The sequence below is a fragment of the Lepidochelys olivacea genome (assembly GCF_965140295.1).
Source record: "Lepidochelys olivacea isolate rLepOli2 genome assembly, chromosome: 2".
NCBI classification, from domain to species: Eukaryota; Metazoa; Chordata; order Testudines; family Cheloniidae; genus Lepidochelys; species Lepidochelys olivacea.
The window spans coordinates 40,619,283-40,643,414 of NC_140412.1; the positions used below are offsets into that span (position 1 = coordinate 40,619,283).

A 24,132-nucleotide genomic window follows, 5' to 3' on the forward strand; every position below is an offset into this window, starting at 1 on the left:
CAGACACTGCAAGTGGGGCAGCTTCATGCAAGGACTCACTCCTCCTGGACAAGGGCACTGAGGAAGAACAAGGAGGGGAGGATTCAGAAGCTGGGGGAAAACCCCAGTGGTTCCAAAAGAGCCGCTGATAAGGGACCAGATCCCAATGACCTCCTCGCCACATTCCCACAGAAGCTCCCATTTTGGGTTCAATAGTGTACCCAGAGAGGAAGGATCTACGTGGAAAGCAGTGGGTACTGCTTCACGACTGACAGATATGAGGCCACCTCGGGGTCCAATGAAGAAGAATTCCCTTCTACAGACCATGGAGGGTCTATCCAAGTTGATTCCAGTGATTGGGGCCAAGAACCCACTGATGGCTAGAGAGACACCATCGTTGCCAGCTTCCTCTTAGATGGCACAAATGGGTAGACTGTCCAGGAAGTAGGCAGCTGGTGCACTACAAGGTGCTGCACCACAGATGTTGGCACAGGGCGATTTAACAGTACCGTAGGAGCTGATTCCTGTACCGCCAACAATATCAGCACCAACAAACAAAGTAAACTCCTCGATGCTGCAAACGCCTCCAGGGTACTCAGCACCAAGATCATATCTGATTGATGCAGTGCTGCTGAAGTTAATAGTGTCATTTCTGGCACAGGACTCAACGGTGCCCATTCTGGGACTGGAGCTAACTGTGCAGTTTTAGAGTAACAGCCGTATTAGTCTGTATTCACAAAAAGAAAAGGAGTACTTGTGGCACCTTAGAGACTAACCAATTTATTTGAGCATAAGCTTTCGTGAGCTACAGCTCACTTCATCAGATGCATACTGTGGAAAGTGTAGAAGATCTTATATACACACAAAGCATGAAAAAATACCTCCCCCCACCCCACTCTCCTGCTGGCAATAGCTTATCTAAAGTGACCACTCTCCTTACAATGTGTATGATAATCAAGCTGGGCCATTTCCAGCGCAAATCCAGGGTTTAACAAGAACGTCTTTGGGGGGGGGGGGGGGGTAAAAAAAAAACAAGGGGAAATAGGTTACCTTGCATAATGACTTAGCCACTCCCAGTCTGTAGCTCACGAAAGCTTATGCCCAAATAAATTGGTTAGTCTCTAAGATGCCACAAGTACTCCTTTTCTTTGTGCAGTTTTAGGCACGGATTTGGAGGAGGGGTGATTAGATCTCAGTTGCCTTGACTCCCTTTCCCCCTGCTTTGCAGACTTGGGGGTGGAGATCTTCCTCTGATCAGAGCCTCTCTGGAAGACTTATGCTCCTTCCTAGGCACAGGTGACAGTGACCAGTGCCAGGACTCTGACACTCTTGGAGGCAAACTTCTGACTGAAGCTGCAGCACTTGGCACAGAGTCAGACCAGGACAGCTCTGAGGGTCATCTCAGCTCCACGTCCATGAGCTGGAACTTCAGCCTAGCCTCCCTATCGCTTTTCACTCTATGCTTGAAGTCCTGGCAAATCTGGCACTGGTCCATCACATGTGCCCCACCCAGGTATTTGTAATAAATGCTGTATGGGTCACTGTGACATGGCTGGGACTCACCACCGCGGCGCCTCCTGTTGGTACCTCTGGGAATTAGCTCAGTCCATGTGGAGCGCCCTCCACTGGTGGTGTCCTGTCAGTCTCTCGCTCTCTGTTGGCGTCCGGACCCGTGTTGTTCCCTTCTTGCAGCGTCCTCTTTCAGGACACTGCCCTCCAGCATGCCCCCTAGTCCACACTCACCCCCTTCTGCTCCCCCGAGCCTGCCCAGCACTGCGCTATCCCAGGTGCTTGTCTCCTCATTCAGGAGTCAGACCTTCCCCTTTGAAGGTCTGGGAGAGACTGCCTGCCTGTTGCCTGGGCAGCCTTTATATAAGGCCTAGCCTAACCCTGATTGGCTGCCTCTTGCTCTCCTGTGATTGGCTCCCCGCAGGCCATCTCTGATTGGCTGCCTGTCTGCACAGCCGCTCTGGCCTGCTGTAGCCCAATCTGGCCTGGAGGTGGGGCACCGCCCCAACACAGTCACTCACAGGCATAGGTTCTGAGCAAGAAGCACATGATTTGAAGCCTGGTGACCCAGGCATGCCTCGGTGGCGGCAACAGAAACCTGAAACAAGGAAAAACTATAAAATCTTAACTTTTTTTTAAACTACTAAAACTAAACTAACTACAACTACTAATTACAACTAGACTATGTACATAAAGGCTGAGAGAAAGCTGTTCTAGCAATGAAAAGGGGTTCCAACGACCGTCGCAGAAGATCAGAAGAAACAGAGGGGCTGGGGGCAGCTTTGTCTTTTATACCTACACGCAGTGGAAAGTGACGGCAAACAGCGCTCAAGCCACTCACCGGATACTGCTGAGAGAAAAAGTTTCTGATGGCCATACACTGGGTACACAGACACCAAGAATGAAATTCACATGTGCAACCACTTGAACAAGTGTTCAATATAATATATGTATAAAATAAATATATGTATATAAAATAAATATATGTATATATATAGTTTCAAAGTCAAAACACAAAAACAAAATCAAAAAGCTATATTTTAATTAAATTAAAAAATATCAAATACTAACTAACAACCCCAAGTCTCCCGCTACATTGCATGATCATCAAAATCCAAAGTTTTGTCCAGAAACAACCTCAGCTTAGCTAGGATAATCAAAATAGCTTTCTCAGCATAACACACAAATAATGTTAAGAGTATTACACACTTACATAGCACAATGTATTAGCTCTACCAGATTACAGATTGTCAAGACACTAATAGTTTGTGTTGAACACTCACATTTTTAAAAATCAGAAAATAAAACACAATTATTTTTGGCTGAGAAATAACAGTTATATGTACCTGAGATGTTTCCCAATATATCTTTAGTATGACAAACTAGGTCTTCATTTTCTCCTTCTTTAAAGTTTCCCAATTCTCCATAGTAAAGAGCAATCCCAAGCTGCATTATGCGTATAAACATAGGGAGCTGCTGATCAGTGATGGAAAGCTTCAAACTTTCAACTAACGTATGAATCTACAATATAAAGAATATAAAGCAAAAAAAATCATAATTGTTTTCACTAAAATCAAGTTTTAAAATGTAAGATATGATGCTATAGATAGAACATCCCTATTTTTTTCTCTTCAAAAACAGTATCACAACATTATAATATCTTTAAGTCAAAAACATTCACACTTTGGAACCTAAATAAAAACAACATTTTACTGTATTAATGGCAGAGAGATGTGCATGAAAAATACTTTAATTTACATTTTTATAACAACTTATGTTACAATAAAGGAGAACATTCTACACTAAAGTTTGGGGTGTCTGAAATTGATTGAACACATTTTGCTATGTAGGAGAAAATGATCAAAGCATTCCAGGGCTGTAAAAACCATTGCAACAATAAAAAAAACCACCACCCTGAAGAAAAATTCAAGTCAGCTGGGTTTTGGAAGGTTTGTTCGTTTTTTCATTTTTTTTTTTTGAAGCATCGTATGTCTATATATTTGAAAGTTTGATCCTAGAAACATCAAGTTCCTAATTTCAATCTGCGAATGACAAGTAGTTATTCTAAAAAGGTGAAAGCAAAATGAGAACAAAATATACATATTTTTATGCCTAATTATATCGATTAGGAAATAAGGAAACTCTCTAGAACTCCAGAGAAGATAAGAGAATGGCTGGAGAGTAGTGACTGAAGAAAGGTGGATGATCAGTGGTTGGAATTAATCACTGGAAGCTGAAGAGAGAAGAATGTGTAGAAGTATGAACTGTGAAGGCGGCTTGATTTACTAAAATTTAAAAAATTTTGGAAGGTGTTCTATTTAAAGCTGTTTAGCTCATCCATAACAGTCTTTATACTTTACAGCTGGTGTAGTCAATAAGTGGACCACAGGCCAAATCTGGACCACCAGACACTTTTGAATGGACCCCAAAATCTTATTTACTTATTATCATTATTGTTGTTTTTTAAAAATATTGGCCTTGACTATACCTGACCAAGAAATTGGGACCTTGAAAAAAATAATGGACTACCCTTGCTTTACAGCGTTGAAATCAGTAGATGGCTGTTTCTCATTCCAACTTCTGGAGATGGAAAGTTGCTGAATAGTACTGCAAATGGATGCTTGGTGTTTAGTGATAACTAAGCATCAGCAGTGTATGAATTTATCTGAGTCAACATGCCTAAGGTTGAGGGAAGTGGTAGAAAAGAAGCAACTGCACTAATGAAAATAAATAATTTTCAAAAGTAAAATATAAACATTGTTACATAGCAAGAAAAGAAAAGTCATGCCCATTTAAAAGTACAGAAAACTGGTTTCTTTGGGTTCTTCATGATCAAATATACCACAACATGAAACTTTGCTGAAGCAGAAGAAAAAAACACTGATGAATATGACCCCACAAATGAGACATTTCATTGCTATTTTCATCAAAACATAGCCAGGTTGGTAATTTAAGTCCATGTTTCAGGGCTTCCAGCAACCCTTCAGCAGCGTCATTCAAAATCTGTCTCCATTTGTCCCTGATACTCAAAAAAAAAATTTTTTAAATCAATTGGTGATTATGCCATAAAAATGAAGTTCTTCAAGATGATTCTGCATATTTACCCTTATGGGTAATGTGCTGACTGATACAGCCTAACAGTAGAATCTTCTCCAAACAGTGCCTGTTAGAGCACACTTGTGCCCCCTCCTGCCCTTCCTTTCAACATCCTCAAATGTTCTGAGGGTGAGGCTATATAAGGGGCCCTGTGCCCTCTGCCATCTCAGTTCCTGCTATCACTGACCCAGAGAAACCAAGATAGGATGCTAACAAAGATGGGGAAGGTGGGTGGGAAAAGCAAATATGCGGGGTCACGTCAAAAAAACCCTCTGGTTACATGTAAGTAACCTTCATTTCTTCAAGTGGCTCTACATATTCCCACTTATGGGTACTTTGGCAAGCAGTACTGAAAAACACAGAAGGAAACAGAGCTCTAATTAAGTGATGATTGAAGCACCGCTCTACCAAATCTCGCATCTGCTCTCGAAACCAAATCCAAAGCAAATTTAGTAGATGTACAGACTGACTTCCAAGTAGCAGGTTTACAGATTTCCCCGACAGGAACATGTTTAAAATAAGCAAAGGATCCTTCAACTGCCTTAGTGACATGACATCTCATAACAGTAGACAGAGGGAATGCTGCTAACTTCTAATATTTAAAGATACATTGTTTAACCCATCTGAAAATAGTATGGACAACTACACTGTAACCCACATGATTCTTAGCACAAGAAACAAATAACCAAAAAGACCACCTAAAATCTTTTGCTCTATTTAAAAAATAGTCTAAAACCATTCTAGCGTCTAAAGTATCTAAAGGAGATTCCCCTTTATTAGCATGTGGCTTTGGAAAAAACACTGGTAAATTAACTGTCTGACTGAAGTGAAACTCAAATACTATTTTTGTGATTAAGTCCAAGAACCATCTTGTCCTTATGAGAAATAGGGATATAATTCGCTCATGCTTCTGGCTGATGTTATAGCAGAAACAACCACAGTTTTAATAAATAAATAAAATAAAGAGCACTCTGCCACAGGTTCAGAAGGAGACTTCATATGCCTAGATAAAACCAAATTCAGATCCAATGGTGGAACCATATCTCCACAGGAACAATACAAGTTAGATAACCCCTTCATAAACCTTTTAACTGTATCATGTACAAATAATGACCTACCATCAATCAAAGCATCATAATCTGAAAGATCCACTAAATGAACTCAAAGAATTAGCCCCTCAGACTTTAAATATATCAAATACTCTAATATATAGGGAATAGAAATGGAAACTAATAAGTCAGATTTGCCTTGCATCCAAGAAGCAAATTAACCTATTTCAAGTAATATTTCCTCACAGATTGTTTTCTAGAATGAATACATTCTGCAGCAACATGGAACAAGATATTTCTAGATTAATCAAAGTCCTATAGTCCAGGCCATCAGATGGAGACACTTGGGATCTGAAAGAACACTCCTGCCTTGCTGCGGTGACAATAGGTTTGGAGACAAAGGAAGAAGTACACTGGTTCTCTATGACAGCTGGAGCAGGTCCATGTTGCCTCGGCCAAGCTAGAACAATCAGGATCATTCTTGCCTTGTCCTGTCCGATCTTCTTCACCACCTTCTGAATTAACGGAAAGAGAGGGAAAGTGACCGAGATGGACTGACTGTTCTTTCATGCTCTTGAACAGAAGAGACATTTTGTTGAATCATTTTGTTTGGACAGACTCCAGCTGGAGAAAATCTCTTGCCCACATAATCTTTCAGTGATCACTCGTGCATCTGAAACTGCTTCTGTGAGCCGATCTGCCAACACGCTGCTCTCCCCTGCTAGATATATGGCCACCAAACAAACAAACAATGCTCCAATCCCACTGATTGACTGCCTTAGCACAAAGCAGAAAAGAGTGGGCACCTCGTTTGTTGACATAATGCATAGCCACTGTATTGTCTGTTGCAACTGAAACAACCTTCCTCTTTACATGAGGAAGAGAAGACCTGACAGCCAGATGAAGAGCCCTTAATCTTAAAACATTTATGTGTAAATCCTATTCCTGGGACACCCAGTCACCTTGAACTATGAAAGATTCCAGATGAGCTCCCCATCCATTGTTCGATGCATCAGATTTATCATTATCGACAGCAAAGGGGAACTGACCAAGATCCCCTCGAGAACATTAGTTCTTTTATCTACCACATCAAAGAATCTAAAATGTTCTTAGGCATGGTGACGAACATGTGAAGGTTGTCCAGCTTGTAAACCAACCCAACCAGCGTCTCACTGCCTCATTCTGAAATATGCAAATTGAGTAACAAGTAGTTGCTGGCATACGACCCATCAGACCCAAAAAGAAAATCACTTTCTGAGTTCAACAACGATGTATCTCAAAAGTAGATTGTACTATCTTCAGAATGTTTTCCTCAGGGAGAAAAGCTCTTCCTACTACCAAGTCCAGGATAGAAGATCCATTTTATAGGATCTAAGTGGAGTATAGATTTGACTTTTTAATATTCAGAAGCAATCATAAATCCGTAGGAACGGAGGTAGCAAAACTGGATGTAGCCTAGCAGATATTTGTGTGAAGGAGACTTCAGCAGTCAACTGTCTAAATATGGGTTAACAGAGGTTTCCTGCCTTCTGAAATGCATTGCTAATATAGAAAATTACATTGTAAAGACTCTTGGACTGTAGAAAGGCCAAAAAGCAGGACCTTGTATTGAAAATGTCCCTGTGACACCACAAAACATAGGTATTTATGATGATTTTGCAGATAGAAATATGGAAATACACATATGTTAAATCAAAAGTTGTAAACCAATCCATAACTGAAAGTAAGGGACTTATGGAGGCTAGAATTCACATTCAAAAACAAAACTTCAAACAAACCTGTTCAACTTCCTCAAATCTAAAACTGGTCAGAGATCCCCATCTTTTTTCCACACCAGGAAATATCTTGAATAAAACTCTTGACCCCACGGACCCTAGGATACCTCTTTCAGCATCTATCAGAAGCAATTTCTGAACTTCATCTGGAACCGATGAAGACAGAATCTTTTAGGCATCTTAGCCTTACTAAATGAGGCAGCCAGAGCCAAAACAGGCCTCTTAATCTTTGGTTTCAGAGTAGAAGCCGTGTTAGTCTGTATTCGTAAAAAGAAAAGGCGTACTAGCGGCACCTTAGAGACTAACCAATTTATTTGAGCATAAGCATCCGATGAAGTGAGCTGTAGCTCCCAAAAGCTTATGCTCAAATAAATTGGTTCGTCTCTAAGGTGCCACTAGTACTCCTTTTCTCTTAATCTTTGGATCTGATGATCTCTTGGAGACCAATGGCTTAGCAACAACAGCTTCTTTAAGCAAGAACAGTTGCAGTCTATTCTGCCATTCTTTATGAGCTCTGAATGTAAAAATCTGACAAACAGAACATCCAAAAGGAGAGTGGCCTTCTCCAATACTCTTAAGTCACCTAACATGGTCATCTGACACCGGGAAGATAGCTGGGCATAAAGAACACCTCTTACATCTGCTTTTTCTTTGGTTCTGTCATCATACAGAACCAAAACTAAAATTATATTAAACTAAGTACAACTACAAACTCTCGAATTTAACTAACATTATAAGCTACCAACAACAATTATCTAAAAAACCCAGCTCTGAAGGACCAGATTAGCTCACTTCCATCTGGTTGAAGCAGCTGGAAGGAAGACAGACAGTAGAGAGTGCAACACCTCCTTATATAACCTTTCCCTGAGAGCATTCAAAGACGCTATGGGGAAGGGTAGACCAGTTAGGGCATTATGCATAAAGGGGACTATGCAGAACCACTCAAAGAAGAAACAATTGAAAGGCAAAATCCCAAAATGGATAAAAAAAAGTGGCTACGTTCTTTTATAATCTTCAGTGTAGCACAAAATCAGCTATTATAATAAATTACATATCATCCTAGATATATTCTGCCAGGCAGATTTAAACTCACAGCTCCACTAATAGAATAAAAAGGATCAATATTGACATTAATGCAATATATAGTTCATGAAACATGAAAAGTGGCTTGATAATAGTCCCAAGTATCCACACAGGGCAAAATGCACTTCTGCATATTGCTATTGACCCAACATCTAAAAATAAAATCAGAAACGTAGTCCAAGATGCTCATGATGATATCCAACAATGTAGAAAAATATAAGGAAAACATTGCCATCCGCACACATAACCCCCTTTTCATTTTTCTTCTTATTTTTTGGTGCTCAGCCAAAATATTTATTGCTGTAATTACAACTGCCGCTTTTACTTGTTCTGAGTTGATTTGGAAACCTTCCCAGTCAAGGTGGCAGTATAAAGATTTGTGTGATTGCAAACAAGTAGTTATTTCAGTACACGAAAAGGAGTGCAGGAAGTTAATCATGCTCAATAGTGGTTTTGAAGCTGGTGTGGAAGGCTTCATTAACGGCAGACAGTCATGCATGTATACACATACACTCTTAATTAGAAGCTGGACACTTCTGACCAATAAGTCGCGAGTTCTATCAGGGGTAAAAACTGGCAGCCATTTTGAGCACCAGTCAGATCTAGTCCAGTGCCAGGAGAAGACGGAGCTGCCAGTGGCAACCCAGACTGAATCTGTGGATTGGATCTCAAAAGTTTCCTGTAATTTTATAGAGGTCAGCGGGATTGAAACTGGAGAAACACCATAAAGGAGGAATCACAGACTGGAAGTCCAATGTCTTCGTGAAGGTCCCCACTCTACCTCCCCCCCAACCCCCCAAAGAGATAATTTATGAATACACTAGTTCCCAGGTATACAAAAAAAATTGTTTTTAAGTAAACGTAACTCCCATGAAATGAAACAAACCTTCCTACAGACGGCACCCTCTATTTAACTACAGAACAAGTACAGTACATGAAGCATTAATGCGAACTACCTGACAGCCTTCCTCATACCTGTCCCAGGGGAACTGGCTGTGGATTTGGGTTAATTTTACTGAGATAAGGGCCAGACCTTTCCACTCTAGCCTCTCTGCTAAAACAGTCAACTAGTTAGTGACAACTGCAGTAATGATGATTTTGGACATAAATACACTTATCTACTAGAGGAAATGGTTCAAGCTATAAATTCATTTCATTTACAGCAGGGAAGTTTAACATTTTTAAAGTTTTCATGAATGAATGCCAGCCATCCAGTGATTTGATTGGCTGGCACAGACTTCATTAATATAAATTACAAGAGCACATTTAAAGAACACCTATATCCAATCAGAAACCTAACATTTAAAATAGTGTGTGTATATGTATATATTTAAATGGTAATTTTTTCTATAACTGCTCTCTAACTAAAGCACGTAACCATCTTGTTTACATCAAATCAGAATGCAGCAAATCAATAATGATATATGAAGAAAATATTTCTCTACTGAATCAATAATTTAAACCTACAGGAATCAAGCAGTATAAAAATCCTTTTAGAATAGTATAAAAGAACACTGACATTGAACATTACTATACTGCTTATTTTATTAACAATTGAGGATTGACTTCAACGTTTATCCAGCAGCATAAGACCAAATGTTCTAATCTTTTATTGACATCTCTAAGGACAATGTACAAAGTTAAAGTATTTTATCTGTAAATCACATACTGAAAATGAAAAAATATGGTAACTAGGGACAATATCACCAAAAATCAACAAAATATGAATCGTGGGTAAGATGAGTCTTTGAACACATTGAAATGTTTAAAAAAGATGGGAATGACTGACCACCAACAGAGATAAAGAGGTGGGTTTCACATAAATATAAACGTAATTACACTAACATTGCTCCATGTACTCTGGCATGTGTTTTATGGTAATTTAGGATCCATAAAAAAAAGTTTTTTATGTAATGAAGTAAAAGAAAGTAACTAATTCATTATTAAAACGGCAGCACCATTTGACACTATCCTGAAGACTGTGTCAATGTTTCCACTATAAATGTCTATTGTCAGAGGTTTATAATTCAGCCATAAAAATTTGATCTGTGTTGAAACTTGGCATAGAAGATCTCAAGTCTCTGACTGAATATTTTTCCAAAATTAAAAAGAATAACTTTGCTGATTTTAAGTGCAAAAATACAGGATTTTAGCATACAGTATTATTGCACATATGCACCAACTGCACTAGTACCACAAATCATAAAGGCCTTAATACGTATGTAACAGTCAATCGTATGATAAATCATTAATATCAGGATGGTCCATGTAAGCTTTAAAATCATTGACGATTTAGTTATAAAGGTCCTAATATCCGTAAAGACTCAGCTTTTACTCATTTCTAAAAAAACACAAAAGAAATGAATTTACAAAAAAAATTAACACAGGATTAACTGGTCCCACTGTGCCTAAGTACTGTATACATTTAAGAGCACCAGTGCACGATAGGATGTATTTTATGTACTAAGATACCTACATCTGCTAGGAAAAATTACTAGAGAGTGTATCAGTAAAAATTAAATTAATGATCACAAGAGGTGCTGATTGCCTGCTTTGCACATATGCTACTGGAAGTTCATGTGTGCAAAACAAGTGTCTAAGCAGCATTTTGCATGAATACATTTCTAGATAAGCACTTAAAAATAGCAAGTGTCTGTAAAGAGTTTTGGTCATTTAGTGCCAGATGTGTGTGTATGATATTGGATACTTGCCCATTAAGAACTGGACTTGGACCACGAATTTTTTACACCTCGACCACTGACTATATTAAGTTTTGCTTAATACCAATCAGTGTCTAGGCCAGATTTGAAAATGCTCTATGTCCCATTACTAATCTCCTAAATCATGCAGTCCCCAAACTTAACTTTGAGCTTCCCTTTTTCCCCTCTGTTTTCTTGACTCTTTATTCTGTGGTACAATTATTACAATCATTTTTGAAACTCAAGCAAAAAGCTGTCTGGATTGAACATGACTTTTTCTTTCTTAAATACGCTAGTATACATAATACATGCAGTCTATTAATAAACCAAGACACAAAAATTCCATAGTAGTTAACGTACTATGTTAGTGTTCATGTTCTTTGGTTTTTCTTATGAATGTCAAATTATACACTTAAAACCTGAAAAGTAGTTCATACATATGGATGTGAGGAAACAAAAGAAGACACTTTGATACCTACTTTGATAACAGATGGCATCTTGGAATTAAGATTATCATAAGTAAAATGCAGACGAGTTCTGAAGGAACACTTGTAAAGGAGAGGGTCCTGGTAAAATTCAATTTTTCCACTAGCATTTCTCTTATCAAGACACACTGTGCAGTCAGAAAAATTAATCACCTTCCTTAGTACCAGATCATTTGCTTTAAAAAGATAAGAAAAAATATTAAGACAGTTTAAAATATAAAAAATAAAAACCAAATACTTAATATGCATAGTATACTAATCTATGAGCGAACAGTAATAATCAATAAAAATAAATATTGACAGAAAGAGAAGAGACTGCCATTATAGTTAACAGTGTTATCTTTTATTTAAGCTACCACAAATATTACCGGTTCACATGACTAAAATAAAGAGCTTTAGCAAGAAGAAGAATTTTCTAAGTAAGCATTTGGTAATATATTTATCTTTACAGCTTACTAAAATGTTTTCTATTTAAACATGCATTTTACACTTAAAAAAAAAAAAAAAAAACTTCCACAGAGATAACAATCCCACCCACACTTGAAAACTATTGTCCCAAACATAGCAGAGGCCTCAAATCCCCGGTAATAATGATTATCCAGAGGGGGTGGGGGGAGGAGGAAAGAGTATTGATCTTGAAAGAAAGGGGAAGAAAGAACTTAATAAATCTAAACATTACACCTCCAATAATGCACTCGAAGGGTACATTCAGTTTTACTCAGAATAGCAGGGGGGTGGGGGAGGTGGAAACAGCTGAAGCCAATAGTTAAAAATTAGGCAGAGAATATGGAAAGTGAATATCCAAAATGTTCTCTCAATTTTCAGATACTTGATTATAAATCTGCAAGGACAAAAAAATCCTTGAATTATCATTAACCAAAAACATTAATTTTTCCTTATAATCATAATTTTGCTAGAAATAACAGAGTTGCAGAAAACTCCAAAGATACAAAATCAATTCACAAAAAGAGTAGTTTCTTTCTAAGATCTTGTATGGCCTTGACTAACAGAGAAAAAAATTATACATTTTCCTGTTTAAGAAGAATTTTATATTTTGCAGCCAAAGGCAGAACAGGGAAAGTCCTTCTTTCTCCTTCTTTGGCCCCTTTATCAATTCTCCTATGCCCCAGCCAAATGGATTACCCAGTGAGACCCTTTCTCTTAAGAGAACTCTATCTGGGATGACTAGTGCAACTGGGAAACAATGACATATGGATCACCCTCCACACCCTGCTCTGCAATCCAAGGACAGCTGAGAAGGGCAGAATGCCTTAACCTGTTTTTCCATGCTGTGGTCAGTTTAACTTTTAATAAAATGCATATTTCAAAGATGGTCTTTCTTGTGAATTTGGTGATTATAAGAACAAACAATATAGGCTAGAGCCACGCACAGTGCAAATTTCTCAACTCACTTTGCACCTCAGAGCTGACCTTAAAACACTCCTAGCTACTGTAGTCTGTGCACAAGGATAAGACCAGCCAACTCATTTCTCTCTCCCTGGGAGAGTTTTGTTGATTTGATATGTGCCAAAAATGAAATGTGCCAAAATTGCACATTTTCGTCAGATAAGTTTTTATCTTGCAATTTCTGAAGCAAAATAAAATGTTATGATAAATTTGGATTCAGATATATTTTATAATGTTATAATATTACCATAATTATTATAAATTTTCGCTAGAGAAGACCGTCCAGTGGTTAGGATAATGGCACAATATGCAAGAGACTCATGTTCGATTCTCTGCTCTGCTACATATTTCCTATGTGACTGTGGGCAAGTCTCTCTTGTGCCTCAGTTCCTCATCTGTAAAATGAGGATAATAGGACTTCCCAGCCACACAAGAGAATTGTGAAGATAAATAGATTAAATATCATGAGGCACTCCGATACCAAGGTATTGAGGACGACAAACCCCACCCTAAAATGAACAGATAACTTGATATTTTCCCCTAGTGAAATGTGATGTGGCAGGTATTATTTCCCTTAACTGATGTAATAACTGATGGTCCTTCTATCCCATAAAATACACTGCACATGTTTGCATTTGCATTCAGCCTACTTAATAGTCAACATATAAAATTACCATATTGTGGCCTGCAAGGTACTGGTAATGGAAAAAACAACTATGTTAAAAAAGAAAATTGAAAATATAATAGGAAGCAATTTCACTTCCAACCCTTAGAAAGCTACTTGCATGAAATTTAAACTCCCATCGAAGGAATAACAGTCCTAATACTACAGAATTTAAGACCCAAAAGTATCTACTCACCAGAGATGTCCATAAACGCACGATCCCAAAATTCATCCACTGTATAGCATTCTGCAGACGTGATATTGACTGAGAGAACAATATCATCCTCCACATACTTTAATATGAGATTGTTGATCACAATGTTGACATTGTTTACAACACGCCTAATCAAACTCTGCACATAACCTATCAAATGGAAACAAAAAGACAAACAGAATGATTCTCTGACACTATGAGAAAGAGATGCTACTATTAATTTAATTATTACAAAAAAATAAAACAAATTATTTCCAAGGTGTATCTATTCCCAGTCATCAGAATACTAACCTTTTCCTAGTCAAAAGCACAAGGCACATAACTTCTTTAAGACTGCATTGAGTGCTACTGGGTGGATTAGCTTCCAACAAGTGTGGCAGAGGAAATATAAAAACAAAATTCTTGTCTATTAGTATTAGGTGTTAGATTGTTATGTTGAAACCTGATGGCAAAAATTAACCTTCAAATTTAATTTTTCAGGATAGTGCAAAAAAATTTTTTTTTGTGTGGGGAGATCACAAAATACTGCTACAAAAAGATTTTATGTGAACATACAAAAATGACTATTTTCAAAGAAAGATAGAAATGGACTTGGAAAGAATATACAAAGTTACTAGGATACCAGTTCAAAATACATGCCTTTACATGTATTTTTCCTTCTGAATCCATCTATAAAAAGTCACAGAACAACATCCATCTTTCTAAGTACTTTTATTACTCAATTTAAATTTTAATGACCAATATATTCATGTGCTCCTCAGTAAGAACTCTGTTAGGTATAACAGAATCAATTTCTGTCAACAACTCACACAGTTAGCACCTGCAATAAAGCCTACTGGGAAGAAACCTATTTAAATTTGTTCAACCATAACATGGCTGGAAAAACTAACTCTTTTATGCTTTCCCAGTGGAGGGTAAAAATTCTCATCTGAACAATACAGGAAAGAAATGCATTCCTATCCATATTCAAGTTTTTCCTGTATACGGAATATATTAACAATGCCAATTAATTTATGCTGCAAAGGAAAAAACACAGATACAACTATTTAAAAATTATTATATTTTAAATTATATTACTTATGCATCACTATATTTTAAGTTATTACCTACCCATACATCAATATCATATGTAAAAACACATGCATTGTATATTATGGAGACAGTGATGGTCACTATAGTTTAAATTGATTGAAAAAAGGCAGTTAAAGTTAGAACTTATTCCACTTATTATACAAAATAAAATATTGCCTTTAGAAACTCATGTCACACGTTAATGGGGTATGATTTACTTTTTAGTGTGTTTTAAATCCACTGGGGGGGGGGAGAGGAGGAGAGAACCTCACACAATCTTTAGCAATTTTTTGGGCCCCTTTCAAAGAATGTTGTTAAAACATAGCAAATGCAAACATACCACAGGTACCAATAATAATGTCTCATGTACAGGGTACACAAAGAATTTCATATTTACACAAAATATTTATTCACCTAACTTCCATAACTTTGCTCACTAATGTCAAGACATTTGATGATGGATGCCATTTTCTATGGACGGTGAAGAGAAATTTACTAAACTAGAGCAAATGTAAGATGCTTTTAACTGGGGCTGCAGATAGGATTTATAGGTCCTTCAACAAGCTGTCAAAGTAGGGCTCTCTGTGACCCAGAACCGTGCAGCAGCCTCACCCTTCTAAATAAAACATGTAGCACTCCCGCAACCCTATGCTTTGCTCCCAGAGAACTCATCTCCCCTTTGTTGTGCCTCCCACACCACCTCCATTGATAATGCCTCATCCCTTGACCAGCTAGATACCCATACTAAATTTCATTCTTTTTTTTTTAATACCATCTCATTGCCATGACACAGAATACAAGTGTTGCCAACGTGCAAGAGACAGTCAACAGTCAGATCCCTGTTACAAGTTGGTACCATCTGCCCAGGATGGGTCATTATCTCTGGGAGACAGATTACCAACATTCACTTTAATAGAGCCTTCACGTTCTCAGTGAGTTCAGTTACCACATTAATGAAAGCTGATAATATTGCTTCTAATGTGGCACTCCATTTCTTGATCCACTTTATGTAAGCTGGGATCTGCCCACTGCACTAAATTTACAAACAAAGATTATTCTGAATTTGAGGATAATTTCTCCTTATAGATAGTTAGCATTAAAGTTGAGATTCAACTTCTATTCCAACTCTCCTTTTTCCAGTCTATCATACAAATATTGGGCTGCAATTTTCTTCGTTTGATTTCATCCTAAAATGTGTGTGGGCTTTTTGGTCCACATTTGAGCAAAATTGATTAGCCGTTTTCAATTTATAGAAGTACAAATTCACATACTTCCCCTGTATACGTTCTTATCAGATGATTTGCATTTGCATAATTCTAAAATGGCTGAAACTGAACTCTTTGCCGTGTTTTAAAACAGTTATTTTACATATGCAAATGTGGTTTTAAGATTTCCCTTGAACATATTCAGAATCAACAATATTCAATATCTGAGTATTTTTTAAAGATTTAATATGAAAGGTTGACCACACAATGTGCAATAAATCTTTCATTATATTAAAAATATTTTGAACAAGCTTAACTCCCACATAATTATTTATTTTTAGACATTTCTATTATGCTATGATCTTGCCACTATCATGAGTGTATTAAAGCATAATAAATATGACATTAAGGAGGCGAAGTATTTCTTTGGAGACTTGTGTAAGGAAACAAGATGGAATCCAGGAGGCCAAGTGAAAGCTGTCGATATTAAGCTGTGAAATTTACAGTTCTCTAATCTTACATGACCTTTTCACTAACTGAATCTGCCCTTTTGCCCTACTGTCAACCAACTACTGAAATGAACATGTAGAAGTATAAAACTTGCTGAAAAAAGCTTGTAACTGAAATTCAAAAGATGAGAAAGGGTAAAATGTACTAGTTCATCCTTGATGAACATTAGAATACAGACTAAAAAGATTTGCAAAAGGAGTTGTAGTATTATAAAGTGCTTGATTCCTGTTTACACTAAGACCACTTTAAACTGCTCTGACGGTGTAAAGGAAAAAAGTGGAAGTAAATTATACTTACATCCACATTAAAACCGCATTAAATGACTGAAGTGGTATAAAGTGGCCTCCGTGCAAATAAGAATCAGGCCCCAAAATATTTAGGCTTTTTAAAAAGTTGCAATGTGCACAGTACAAATATCAATTAGACTATATTTTATGATAAAAATTTTAAATGGTCTGATTCTGATCTAACTTACACTGTTTTCTTCTGATGTAACTTTAATACATTAAATGGCGTTACTCTTGATTTGCATCAGAGAAACAGAATCAGGTTCAGCAAAACAAGTGAAATCCTTACCCCGTTAAAATCAATAGCAAAACTCTCACTGATTTCAGTAGGCTCAGGATTTCACTCATATTTAAATGTAAAATTAAAAGAGCTCTAGTTTTTTCTTATTCTGAAAATATTTAAAACAAAGCTTTTTTATTTCAAAGCCGGATATATCTTCAGCTGTATTGTTATATTTCAAAATAATGCAAAAAAGAATGACACTTTTTCAATTCTCTGATTGAAATCTGCACACTTACATAATGATCATTTAAATGTTGTTTCACATAAAATTCACATGCTTATGCAGAGAATATTGACTTTCTAGAGTTTCATCAATATTCAGCCAGCTAAGTCTCCTATAAGCTTTAGGTGAATTATAAAAATATGATAGACTAAAGTATATTAAAATGTATAAGATTCCTAAATATGCAGGAAAATATTCACAACAGAATGCACTCAACTGTGGCAAAATTTATAAGAACCATGAAACACCATGAGGAAATTCAGAGAGCAGAAAGCTTATAAATTTAATTTTTAAAATGTATATGGAAAGCAGTTTCATTTTTTTTTAAATACTGATTTCCTCTTTCCTAATATCTTAGTCATAGGGCATGTCTATACTTGCAGCTAGATTGGCACTGCTGCGATCGATGAAGCGGTGTCGATTTAGCAGGTCTGGCGAAGACCCACTAAATTAATGGCAGACACTCTCCCATTGACTTCTGTACTCTAGTTCCCGGAGAAGTGCAAGGTAAGTTGGAGAGAGCGTGTCTCCCGTCAAAACAGCGCAGTGTAGACACCACTGTAACTAGACATAAGTTACGTCAACTTCAGTTATGTAACTTATGTAACTGAAGTAGCATAACTTAGGTCGACTTTCAGCTGTAGTGTAGACCAGCCCATAATGATCCCTTCTGTTCTCAGAGGTTATGGACTATACAGCAAGCAGCACTTACTGCAAGGATGTACTTCAGGTTTCTGCAATTTTGCTTCAGTAGGAATGTCTATTTCCCCTTCAGTCTCCACAAGGCAACTTTCTGGCATGATTGAGGCAATAGTTCAATCATTGTTTTTCAGCACCCTCAGAATCTGAATATGGCTTCACCACCATGGCAGCAAAGGGTAGACAGAGTCCGCAGGTATCATAATTGGCACAGAAACAGTAGCAGTGTTCCAGCTTTGTGGAGCAAGTAGTATCCCCTCCACCAGTCCAAATGGAAATTCTTTAATATTCCGGCTTTATAAGCCTTTCAAAGCCAGTCAGTTTTGACATCCATGATGCTTTCTCTGTGATCCACCAAAATTTTCCATAACCACAACATAGTAAGATTTTTCCGCTGGAGAAAACTCTGATTATGGGAATAAAAAACTGGGAAGCGTGTTCTATCAATAGTTTCCTGCAGTTTTGGTGCAAAACAATTGTCAAAGTTAAAAAAAATCTGAAGTTGCTTTCTCTTTCATCAGTAATTATTTTGCTCAAATATAAAGTGAAGGAAGAACTGGACCTCACAAACTAAATAGGATCAGACTGGATGAGTGTGATGCTTCCCAGGGCTAGGCAGGGTTGTGAGGTATCTTGCTACCACCTGCCCATAGTGAGAGGAAGCCTTAACTGTGCCTGCCATGGATCAGCTTGCCAACTCCACCAGCCACAGACAATACAAGAACTCCCCTCTATGCCCCACTGTCTCTTTACAGGTTAGCAATAGGCACACTCCACCTTGAGCCCTCAGGGCAAGCATTTCCCTGGAATGTTCAGCCCCTGTTCCGCTCACAGTACTCACAGATTCACTGCTTCCAAAGAAACAGCACTCCTCAGCTTACCAGTTTCACCTCAGATCACCACTCAACTTAACACACAACACTTAGATATGTTTATAGTGAAATCAAGTATATGTTTATTTAATAAAATAAATTCAAATAGCAGCAAGTAGAAGTATTGGAAACAAATGGTTACATATAAAGTAAAATAAATAAAAGCATTCTAAAAGCCTACACTTGAACTCGGTATTCTCATGTCTTGTAGAGTAGTGCTCACCCAAAGTTCTTGAAGAGCTCTATAATGAGACTTGGCTGTGATCCTCCTTTCATCAGACAAGGACGTGGTCAGCTTGCCTCCCCACTGAAGGACGCTGTACGTTTCCTTGTACCCCCAGATATACCCTAACAACCTTTTGTAGTTAGTCATTAACAGGACACTGCCTGCTGTTTGTTTCATCCTGTGAATTTCTTCTTGTAGATTTCGCAATAGTTTCTTCTGCCTGTGGCTCAGTATGGAAATAGGCCTACACTGTGAGACATACAAAAAATGCATGACCAGACAGGGAGATAAGTGTATGTTACCTTCCACCTGAAAGGAATATGCATGAGGCATGTTACCTCCCGGTGACCTGCCTTAACTCCAAGACCTTACTATAATTTTCAGTATAAATACACAACTCCTTAAATATTATCCATACATACACTTTGCAATGATTACAATGACTAGTGGGCTATTGGCTCTCGGTAGAGTCCTCATATACCACAGTTCAGTGAACTATTATGCATATATCTGACCCAGAGCATTCCTGTTAAAACCCTATGCACCCCCTGTGCATTCTCTCACTTGGCACCATCACTACCACCACTCTGAAAATGGTCATCTGTTGACCCTGGAAAACTGTTTCTGCCAGACTGGTGATGTCTCCCTCCAAGCTAACAGCCCTGAATTTTCTCCCACACGTGAATATTTTGTGCTGAACTCTATCAAGCAGCACTTCCTTCCAGTATATTACACCAGCCTCTGAGAAAATACTTGGGCCTTTGGGAAGCTCATGTTGAATTGAGTGATTCCAGCACTCTGGTGTGATGCTTACTAAACACCAAAAGTAGTCTATTTACAGTAGGAGATATGCTACGTTAATAAGAGTGAGATATATGGATTAAAGCCTACCTAGGACGTAACAGCTAAATCATAGAACAAGATTCACAATGTTTGGATTCCTATGTTGCATATCTTATGGAACTTCTGAGTGACATGGAAGGTGGCTGATGCTAGATGCATAAAGAAACAAAACTGAACTTGGAGAACTTAGCTCTGCTGAAAGTCTGTCATGATGCATCCAAAGACATCAGCTCTTACTGATGCTCACTGGTAACAGTCCAAGTTGTTGAACTTTTCACACTGATATACTGAGTGTCCGTCCCTTCACCACACCACTGACTGTGTAGAGTGTGCCTACAGACCAGAAGTGACGATGTAATTACAGATCCACAAGAGCATCAAGGTTACAAAGTAACTACTGAAGCAGTCAGAGAAAAACATGATAACCAGGTGTTGATGCTTCACCAAGATACTGACATGCCCAGCAAGGTGCTCACCTTAGGCAATTACAGGTTCCTGCCTGGAAAAGTGCATTTCATGATGCAATTGTTCTTGGAGAAATGCCCCTCTTGGAGGGTCTACGCTCCATATGATGTCTGTGTTCCAAAAAGCATGCCTCCAGAGCACCTATATCGTGAAGATTCTCACAGAAACCAATATTCCAACGTGCCAAAACCATCACTGAGGAACTGATGATTTCCCGCACAAGGCTTCTGTGGGTTGGGTCAGGATAACTAGGTCTCAGAACCTCATGATGTGGAGATGGGACACAATGAGCCAAGATGGACAAACTCTACTACCACTGAGCTGAAGTGCTGCCCAGGTAGGAGATGTGTACCAAAACTCCTGTTTATCCAAGTCACTGAAGTTCCAGACTTCCTTCAACACCAATAATTTATCAAGGCAAACAAATCAAAGCAGTCTTTAAATCCTTGGCTCTAACACAGGTGTTCATGTACCAAAGTGAGGCAAAACAATATATAATAGAAGCATAAAAATGTAGGGCCAGAAGGGACCTCAAGAAATCTTCAAGAAATCCTAACACAAAGTGCTCTGCACACAAACTTTAATGACCTCTTCCAAGGTCAGATTAATGAGACAACTGCTAACTTCAGCCTTCTGCTACTTTGACGTGGAAGAGAAAGGCCTCATCAACTCTGAAGGCCCAGAATAATAATGTCCAAAAAAAGACGCTAAAAAACTGTAGTGCCCTAGACCTAGATCAAGAAGTTTGCCAGAAAGAAAAATACCACAAGGAAAACATCCAATGCTATGTGCACAAAAGAGGATGATTTCTTAAATTCACATTAGCACACACTGAAAACCTTGTAAGAAGACAAAGAAAATAAGATATTGAGATAAGCTTCTCAACTTTTATCATCCTGAACACACAGATGTACATCAGCCAAAATTACTGGAAAAACTAGAAAGCGCTATTCCTTGTGCAAAGGCCTAGGAAGAATTAAAGAAAAGACAAATCTTTTCCTGCTAAGTTAAAGTTTTATTTTAATTTAGCTGTGTTTTGGAATACTGCTAGATCCTTTTCACCTCAGAGTAATTTGTGGATGGTCAGCAATTCTGAAACATCAGGCTACTATTAGGTGCCTACATATATTTAATGCACCTAACTTTAAGCACACAGATTTGAAAATTTGGGCCCAAGTTAATAAACCTTTAACCTATTTTATTTATAAAATCCATATAAAGCATACAAATAAACAATTACAATCTAGTTCATGAAAGGTATGTTGTACATTACCTGGCGGTAAATCAGGATCAGAAGGAGTAGTTTGCTGGATTCGTCGTGGTTTCACTGCTGATTTTGCACTCTCTGTGGTACTGCGGTTTGTTGAACTGGAACCACTGCTTTCATGGTCTTCCTGGAAATCAAACAAATATTAATCTGAATTATTCAAAGAAGAAAAAAATTAACTGAAGAGCAGCTGAATGTAAGGGATTTATGATTGCTAGATTTGATAAATATAATATTTTGCCAGTATTGTTCCTTGTACACTACAGTTTGTGTTTAACCATAAATTATACAGTAATTTGGGATTAACTAGAAAGCAAAAAACAGATGATTTGAAATGCAAATAAAAAAGAGTATTAATCCAATATTTAATTGATTGGTTTTGTTTCAGCAAAAGTCACACATTATAGTGATGACCGTAATTAGCTGCAATTCAGACAAAACATTCCTGAAAAAATCAAAGAAAAAGCCCTACAGACTATAAAAATAAATGTGAGAAACACTATCCACCTTTATCGGATTAGCCTAAGTGTTTGCTCATGAAACAATCTTGAACAGTTCCAACATGTCAGAGTCATGTCCTTTCTACCACAGTTAATTAAAGCTGCCTCACGAAGCAAGACATTCTCTCAGACCCTTAAAACAGCAAATACTGCCCTAAAATAGATAAACAAACCTGAAGTAACTGCTCATCTTTAAGCTTTTATATGACTGATTTACCTTCAGCACTTTGGCAACAGAAAACATGGCTCACTCATAAAATAACTGAGTTAAAAATGTATGTTAAACGATAAATACTTGCAACATAGAAAATTCACACACACAAAACTTAGTTATGTGGAGTTAGGGTTGCAATGGCTCAACTATTGTGTCGTGTTCCCTGTGCCCTTCCAGAATGTGTGTTTATCATCAAAACTCATGTTTAGAAAACCAATACATTATGGTTAATGCCTTATCATAAGAATACTAATATTACAAGAAGAAAAAAAAAACCTTAATTCTGCTGCCTGTGATCCCTGCCCTGAGGTTCCCTTAGAGAGATCAGGGTACTTTACCCATTCTTAAACCTTTTTATCTGATGTGAACTGAGCCTACCAGCAGCAAGTATGTCCTGGATCATAATGCTGCCTAGATCACAAGGGTTGCTGGAGTGTATGAACACAAGTCCTGTTAAGAAACTATAATGGGCAATAAAAGTGGCAGTGTTTTATGGAGAGGTGACATTCCTAGTTCCTGTTGGCATTCCTGCTACAACACAGTTAAAATTGCATGGTTATGTTGTGTGAGAAGTGTCATCTTCAGTCTGTATTTCTGGATTTTCTAACATTTCTTGTTTAATGTTCTTGTAAGAATTACATGAGGGGATCTTAACCCCGTATTTCTTGGTTTTTCAAGGTTTCCTCAGACAAAATGAAAAGCATGTCCAACTTATGAAAAGGTCTGTCTCTAAACAAAACTTAAAGAGATGTAAAGACAGTCAAGGGAATGCCACAACCTTTCCATTTCATATTTGGAAGAGGGAGAAAAACTATTTATGTCAATTTCCCTGATTGACACAAAATGGAGATAACATTTCAGGAAGAAAGGAAGAGATAATATTTACCAACACCTTAGTCTGGAAGAAGACTAAATACATGACAAAACCTAAAATCAACAACTAGCATACTGACCCATCTAAGTAAGGAGGACAAGAAAGAATATGCCTTTTACAGAAAAAATGAATCCCAAATGCTAAAAGGGCAGAAGAGAAAGCCTAGTAACAAATAAAACTTAAGATAGCACCGTGACGCTCTCCAGCAGTAGTCAGGGCTGAGACACACCTCACCACCACCTGCCCCTAGAGTGAAGCAGATTTGCCTAATGCCTGCTCTAGCTCAGCTCCCTGAAACGAACAGTCTCTGGTCACTGATAAGTACGGTCTTCCAGGACTCCATAGAGCTCACCCTCTCTTGTGCAGACTAGAGACAATCGTATCCAACACGTCACTGGACACTCCCAGAAATAACCAGGTACGCCTGTCTCTGAAGAGACAGCATACACACAGCTTGACTGGCAAAACTCAGGATTAGGTCCCTTACAACAACACAGCACCGGAATCTACTTATAGTGAAAACAAATAAATCTTAATATTTGTAAATAAACTTAAGAGCTAGTGAGCAAAGATAACGAACAACAGGTTACATGTAAAACAAAAGGTATAAAATGCTTCCCTTAGGGTCCAAGC

General features: G+C 37.9%; 1 protein-coding gene across 1 annotated transcript in view; it reads right to left on the reverse strand.

The window, feature by feature from the left end:
- VPS13B (vacuolar protein sorting 13 homolog B) overlaps positions 1-24,132 on the reverse strand; it is a 928,263-nt gene that overhangs the window by 810,011 nt on the left and 94,120 nt on the right. The window contains exons 4-7 of the mRNA XM_084621078.1: positions 21,918-22,038; positions 13,943-14,110; positions 11,670-11,851; positions 2,835-3,009 (exon numbers count right to left, since the gene is read on the reverse strand). Coding sequence (XP_084477204.1) covers positions 2,835-3,009; positions 11,670-11,851; positions 13,943-14,110; positions 21,918-22,038 — 646 coding nt within the window. The remainder of the gene's footprint in view (positions 1-2,834; positions 3,010-11,669; positions 11,852-13,942; positions 14,111-21,917; positions 22,039-24,132) is intronic.